This window comes from Plasmodium cynomolgi, chromosome 14, assembly GCF_000321355.1.
Source record: "Plasmodium cynomolgi strain B DNA, chromosome 14, whole genome shotgun sequence".
Taxonomy (NCBI): Eukaryota; Apicomplexa; class Aconoidasida; order Haemosporida; family Plasmodiidae; genus Plasmodium; species Plasmodium cynomolgi.
In genome coordinates this window covers 3,006,722-3,014,467 of record NC_020407.1, presented here as the reverse complement: position 1 = coordinate 3,014,467, position 7,746 = coordinate 3,006,722, and the positions used below count along the sequence as shown (strand labels likewise).

Genomic DNA, 7,746 nt, shown 5'->3' with positions numbered 1-7,746 from the left:
TTTTATTTAGCTATATAAGCTAACAAATGTGAATTTAAAAACTTGAGCTAAAGCAAGAAAGGTTTTTGAAATAGAAAAATAAACATCTGCAGAAAGTGGGGTGGGGGTAATATATCACCATTACTGTTGAACAATACTTATCTCTATCATGATGTTATTTTGTAGCTGATTGTGTATAAAAAAAAAAAAAAAGCTTTACACGATTAAATTTATGGTTTAACTAATTTTTATTTTAAAAAATATGTAATTAAAAAAGGTTTAATGGACATAACCATATACAATGCAAACGAAAAATAACATTTAAATAAATGCCAAATTATTTTATAATTTTTTACTTTTATTTAGCAATCTAAATTTTTTACATTATGAACCAATTTTATTTCTTATGTTTCTCTAATAATTTTTAGCTTCTTAATACTTTTTACAAACATTTCGGTGCTCCGATTGTTATTATTTTTTTTTCTATATTAAACGATACTATTTAACTTTTCCATTTTTTTTTTTTCCAAATTAAAATATATTTTTTTTATTTTTATAAACTATCCTTTTATTGCGCAAAAATAGCTCTCAAAAAATGAAATTATATTTTCACCGTTAAAATATTTCTTTTGAACATAATAATTATATATATATTATTGTATTGGGGTAAAGGTGCTTTTTATCACTCGAATTTTATTTTAAAATTTACATGTAAAAATTAAAAATATAAAATTCATGTTCCCCCATCTGTACCCGAATAAAAATATAAGTTGTTCTAACTTATTAATAAAAAGTACCATTCTAATTGCACTTAAAATTAAAAAATATAGAAAGTAGGTAGAATGAAGCAAACATAAAATTTTGTAATAATAAATAGCATATTTCCACAGTTTTCTTGTAAAAATTAAACAGATTAAACTATTGTATACAATTTTGTACATATCCCTTGTTATCACGTGAATATTTGCTACCTTTAACATCCACATCATATTATAAATGCGTTTTATTTTTCACAAGAATTCAATTTTAAAATTACTACTTTTTACATTTCCGTATTTATAATAAACTTAAAAAAGTTTTACGCTGTACTTTGTTCAGTCCTCCGGAAAAAATGCATTCTAAAAAGAGTAATTTTGTTTATTTAATGAAATAATTTTTATGTTCATGTAAATTAATGAAACTTTTCTCTTTTTATTTCATTTTTTCACATAAAAGTACGCATATAAAATAATATAGGAATTCTATATATATTTACATGTATATAAATATATAAAATAATATATATTATTTTCTAGCAACTAAGAATTTTTTATTAAAATGTTTCTCTCATATTCACCATATTTTTATAATTAAATTATTTCAAAAAATTAAATTTTGACTTTAGTTACAATAGAATTATTAGTTTAAATAAAGATTCCTTTTTTTTATTTTTTTATTTTTAAGTATATTAAAATTTGCTAAAAATTATACTTAATCACATAAGTTGAAATTTTATATTTTTATAAAATATATTTTTTGTAATGTGAAAGGTAGAAATAGATACCATTAATAATTTTTTCCTTAAAATTATACAATTAGTTCATTTTACATCCCTACCCCCTTGTAGCATAACAAATAAAAAAAAAAAAAACCTAAGTTTTAGATTTAAAGTATACACAAAAATAAAATAAAATAAAATAAAATAAAAAGCTCTTTTAAAAACGCTTTTTAAAAAATTAATGAAAGAATAGAAAATTAAATTTAACATTATATATAATCCTATTGAATTAATTACTTTATATATCACCTAAGTATTCTTATCTTATTATTACAAATAGAATTCGCAATTTTCCAAAAAATTAAAAATGAAAGAAAGCAGGAGTATGATTTCCTATATGAAAGTTTTTACTTATTCTCTCATAGTATGGTCGTCGCAATATGCCCGTAACGTAAGATATAATAATTAACATAAATAAATTTTTACATTTGCATTGTGGTCTTTTATTTTTGAAATGAAAAATATATTAAAATGTAGAAGCAAATGCAATACATATACATACCTTACCTATCTATGAGTACATAAATACATACATAGTAAACCCGTTTAACACATTTTTTTTTTGTTGTTGTTTTAATTTTTAGTCATCAAATGCCTTATGTGATCTATCATGTTATAAGGGCAACAACAGGTTATTGGGCGAAGGCTCAATGTATTCATTAAGAGGTGATTTCCCTATGAGACCTAGAAATGGTGGTGGTTATCGAGATGATGAACTTCATAATATGTCAAGAAGAATGAACAGTGCAGTAAATGATGCTCATTTTGAACGTCGATTTCAGGCATTATCCTCTGAAGATAATTTACAGGGTGGCTTTAAGGCTATGATGCACGATGACAATATACAGAAACGATTTAGTGCAATAATGCATGAGGGAGATAATGGAAGGGGATCTGGCAATTCATTTGAGAATGAGTTTAATACAAGAGGAAGATCGAATTACTATCAGCATTACAAAAAAGGGAGTGGCTTAAAAAAGAATGTTATGGGTTTATTAAAGTACGATAAATATTCAGGAAGAAAAGGTCAGTCATCAAGAGGAGGTAATTCAATGTCTAGGGGACACTCTTCTCGTAGTCGATCCCGTAGACCACGTGTTCATTCATCTGAATATTTAGCCAGGGATTTTGATAGACAAGCTCATCGTTATCAACAGGATATAGAAGCTCACCAGACCCCTTATAACTTTAACACCTTTGATATTACTCTGAATACTCACATGCCACTTTTTGATAGTAACGGACCACTGGAAGAACATGAAATCAAACACGTAGTTCAAAAAAAAAGATTAAACAGAAGTGCCCTAGAATCCATCTTAGAAAGTTTTATTAAATTCGTAAAAAAATCAGATGCAATGTATGAAACAGAACTATTAGGTATAATGACAGGTACTACTGGTGCTTATGATGGTCAACACCTCGAACAAAAAAAAAATAAAGGATTGGGAGGCATGCTTAAGGATAAATTAACCATCATTTCCCCAATTATATCAATTGCTATCTTTTTGGTCTTGTTCGTTGTGTTTGATGTATTATCTGGTGTTGTCATAACATCTATACTTCTCATTGCAACAGCCTTATATGTATGGTACAAATATAACAAGTGTGAACGTATAAATAAAATGTACGGAATTTATGACGAGCAAAAATTAATGGAGCACAGTGCAAAACGAAAAATGGCAGCACTCAGAAATTCAAGATACATTAGATAATTTGAACACTCTTTCGAAATTGCTATGCAAAATCCAAGAGTAACGAGAACATTTTTTTATATGCCTGTTCATAGTGTATGTTTGATACCTATTGATCATAAATTGCTGGAACCTTATTTTACCTTTAAGAGAACAAGTCCGATGACTACCATTACTGCAACAGCCACCGGAGATTCCACACGAAAAAGAGAAGCAAAACAAACTGCAATAGTAACGACAACAGCAAAAGTAACATCGACAGCAAATCATATGGTATTATATCTACACCCCGTCTAAATTCGAGTCCTTTTACGTTTCAAAGTTTTCATTTACATTTTTAATTTTGTATAATTAATTTAAGAAATTGTACTTTTTGAAGCTCTTTCTGTTTCATCATTTCATTTTTATTCTTCTTTTATTTATTTATTTATATATATATATTTATTATTTTTTATATTTTTTATGTTTACTTGTATTAATTCGTAAGAATTCTTTATGAGTTTAGATCATATATGAAGAGTTCTAATGAAATATTTGCATGACAGTAGACAACTACCATTCCGTTAAAAAGTATGTATGTATATTATCGTTATTGTTGCATGGTGCTTTATTTAGGAATATGATGAAATTATTAATTATGTTTAATTATTATCTTTGTTAAATGAAATATAATTAAGTTTTTATTAAAATGTAATAAAAGAAACAGTTACACACGAGTGCATTTTGATACCCTCTTTTTACACCGCACCCATTTATAACTAACGAATCAGCTTTAATAGGTTTCTATAAATGCACAAATCTTGAATTGCGTTTTAGGCTTTAAATCGCTTCCTTTTTTCTTTTACCATAAGAAAAGTATTGCCTATTTCGATATAGAATTACAATAGAGGTAATGTTAACCACTTAGTCGTTTTTTTAAACGGATAGATATTTTTTTTAGAGTCTTATGCCATTTGTCTTCAATATTTAACTCAAACCAATTTAATAATGACTAAATTGGGGGGGAAAGGTGCGATTTTTTTTTTTTACCATTTTAAGCGGCTAAAAAAATAGTAAACTTCTCGTTCTTTCTTTTCTTTTTTTTCTCTCATCATTTTACCATTTTCTTATATTTCAGTTTACACAAATAATTATTCCTAAGCAAAATGGCTAATAGCGCTATCTTAGATATATATTATATAAAAAAAAAAAAATCCTTTGTTGTACCATTCGAAAAATATATTTGTTAGAATTTGTTGAATAACAAGATTTTGCTTACAAACTGTGGACTACAAAAAAGAAAAAATTCCATTTTTCCTTAAGGTGTACTTTATTAAGAATTATAATAAATAATTTTTACCCCTTGCCTTAAACAAAATTATTCAAATAAGATTCCTTTTCCTCCTTTTAAAAAATAGAACAAACCAATCCCTATTCCAAATGGTGTTAATAAATTAGGAGCATAAAATATTGTTCATTCTTATTTTTTAAAAAATAGTCAGAAAACTTCTAAAAAAAAAAGATAAAGAGTATAAAGGAAACTAGCAATCCGATCGGAAGGTCCTAGCAAAGCCGTAAAAAGGTGTAAACGGATGCAAAAAAAAAAAAAGTGATATTCCAAATGAACCACAAGAATGGAAACCCCAAATATTACAGAGTGATAACTTTTTATAAATAATGACAAAACAGCTTTTACTTTAAACATATAAATCTGATACACTTATTTGGATTCATTTATATAAAACTTTATCCACATATTTTATGATCATTTTCATACGTAGGGAAACATAAACCACATTTGATATATTTTTTCCTTTTATGTGCGCTATCTATAATTTAGAGCTTACTCCTTTTTAGATGGAATAAAAAATAAAATTTTCACATATAAAATGCAAGTCTAGAAATAAATAAAATTTTAAGGAAAAACACAAGTGTTTCTGGTAAGGTGAAAACGTCGTAGTTGTCTCAATACGCGTAAATAAAAATATATTATTACATGTAGCTACTTATATGGGTGAGAAACTGTACTAACCTTTTTATAGAATCTAAGCAAAATATACTACATATAAATGAATTATTTTTATACGTCGACCACGCATGCACATTGTGTTTCCGATGTATGTATACTACCTTTCACGCAAAATAATAAAAAAGTTATTATATACTTTTTACCTACTTATTTTTCCCTTTCACAGCAAATTCTTTTGCAGAAAAAAGGGCGTTAAATTATTGTGAAAAAGAATTATGTTTCTGTAAATGGTTAAATAAATAGTAGTAACTGCAACTTTTGTGCCTTATAACACTCTTAAATTAAAATTTTCAGAAAATCATTTATAAAGGCGAAATCGTCTCTGCAGTTGAGTCCTTCACGGCTTTATCGTGCCCTATGTGTCGTTTAATTTTTCGATACCACTTTTATATATATATATATATATACATATATGAATATTTAATGGTTTCTTTTTTGCGCCGCGTTATACTTCACTTATGAACTTATGTGAATTGTAATGCCCGTTTTCCAAATGAGGGTTAGCCTTAGTGATGCAATAAGAATATTTAGAAATGTAGGGAGACTCGGAAAACTTGCACAAATATCAATGTAGCTGTTTAATTGCATAACCCTTCACCAATTATTATACTTTTTCACCCATTCGTTTTATTGTATTCGGTTTAGTGGGACTATTCGCTTGTTCCCTTATTCGCTTTATTTTATTTTGTTTTTGCCCCACGTGTTATTACCTTTTTTGTTTATTAAACTTTGAGCAGCATGGAACTAAGTGAGGACCTAACTATTATCAGCCCCATACGAACACTGTTTAAAAATGCAATAAACGTAAATAAGGAAAGCATACTGTCACAAATTAACCCGAGTTCCTTTGTTCCGTATATATATGCCATCTTATTTGCCCTTGGAGCTGTTCTTCTCTTCGTAAAACGTCTCCCACAGGTAAAGGAAAACAAACGAGGATATCAAAAAGCAAAAAATGAAAAAATAAGTGCAAAAAATTAAAAAATTAGTGAGAAAAATGAAAAAATTAGTACGAAAAATGACAAACTGTGGGCAAAAATGAAGAATCTACCGCCGTTTGTGTATAAACTGTGTAAATATGTATGCGTGTAGATGCTTATTCATATTTGCATACTAAAAAAAAAAAAAAAAAAAAAGGTGCGATGGTTTCTTCTCAACTGCTACGTAAAAATATACTTTATAAAAAACTATACTTATCACTTTGTAGAAAAAAAATGATGAAATACCACAGTTCCCGCAAAATAAAGAATCATACAAAGAAATCGCCCTTGAACAAGGACTAATTGAAAAGTCAGAAGAATTGAAAAAATACGCATGGAATAACTGGTTTTTGAAACTGCAAACAGACTGGAAATATTTCAATTCGGCTCTCGAGAATGAAAAACAGACATGGTTTGATGAAAAAGAAAAAGAATGGCAAGAATGGCTAAAGTCTATGGAAAACAGATGGACACATTATAACGAAGATATGGACACAAAATTTAAATCGAATATTTTAAGGAATTCACAAGATTGGGATGAAAATCAATGGGAAACCTGGATTAAAAATGACGGAAAAAAAATTATGGAAATGAATTACCATAAATGGATTGCTGAAAATCATTCTCATTATAATGCTTGGGTTGTAGAAAAATGGGAAGAATGGAAGAACGATAAAATTATCACCTGGTTAACAAAAGATTGGAGACGTAACGAATTTGAATATTGGCAAAAATTTAAAAATGTGACCTTACCAGAACCATTATTTGAAAGGGTAAAAAGTAACTGGAATAAATGGGTTAAAAGGTTATCTAAAGAAAAAGAACAGTGGAAAAAATGGGTTGCTGTAAAATATGAGTTATATGAAAACAATGAGTGCAAACAATGGAAGAAATGGAAAGATGATAGAGAAGTCTTGTTTAACAATTGGGTAGAATCATTTATCAGCACGTGGATAACAGAAAAAAAGTGGAACGTCTGGATTGAAGAGAAATTATATGAAGACGCTTTCTGAGCAGAATTTTTACAAAGAAAATGATTATATGAAATTGAAATCGTTTCTATTTTTTTTTTTTTTTACCATCGAATAACATTTCTAGCAATACTTAAAAAAACACATATGTATAAACATGAATGGAAATACGCTAATTGGAATGCATTATAATGTTCATTTTTGTAGAGTTATTACGGTACGATAATCCATGTAACATTTACACTTTTGGCGCATTACGAACCTTTTTTATGTACAAAGTTAAGGGAACAATCAGTAGCCAATCAAAAGGATAAATTTGTGTTCTAAAATATAAGCTGAAAATGAGTTCTTTGTATAAAGTAGGAACCTACATGTACGTATAACGTTTCGTTATTTTGCCACCTACTTACATCTAATTGTGTTACATAGGTTCTGTTACGGTTGAATTTGTTTTACATGAAATTTGTTTGGTATAGAAAAATTGTATTATTATTTTATTATTATTTNTTTTTATCACTCATTTTATCTAATAAAAATAAAATAAGAACGAATTCTCTNCTTTTTGCCATTAAACATTTAA

The 7,746-nt window shown here is 27.5% G+C and overlaps 2 protein-coding genes across 2 annotated transcripts; both read left to right on the top strand.

Annotated features, from left to right (window-relative positions):
• Positions 1 to 1,413: 1,413 nt before the first annotated feature.
• On the top strand, positions 1,414 to 3,228 carry PCYB_147700 (Pv-fam-d protein; the record flags this gene model as incomplete). The annotated part of the gene is made up of 3 exons (XM_004225241.1): positions 1,414 to 1,907; positions 2,101 to 2,560; positions 2,636 to 3,228. Exons 1-3 carry the CDS (start codon positions 1,824 to 1,826, stop codon positions 3,226 to 3,228), a joined length of 1,137 nt encoding a protein of 378 aa, XP_004225289.1. The 5' UTR covers positions 1,414 to 1,823.
• A 2,687-nt stretch (positions 3,229 to 5,915) lies between these two features.
• On the top strand, positions 5,916 to 7,208 carry PCYB_147690 (tryptophan-rich antigen; the record flags this gene model as incomplete). The annotated part of the gene is made up of 2 exons (XM_004225240.1): positions 5,916 to 6,133; positions 6,423 to 7,208. The coding sequence occupies exons 1-2, from the start codon at positions 5,954 to 5,956 to the stop codon at positions 7,206 to 7,208; spliced, it is 966 nt and encodes a 321-aa protein (XP_004225288.1). The 5' UTR covers positions 5,916 to 5,953.
• Between the last annotated feature and the right edge of the window lie 538 nt (positions 7,209 to 7,746).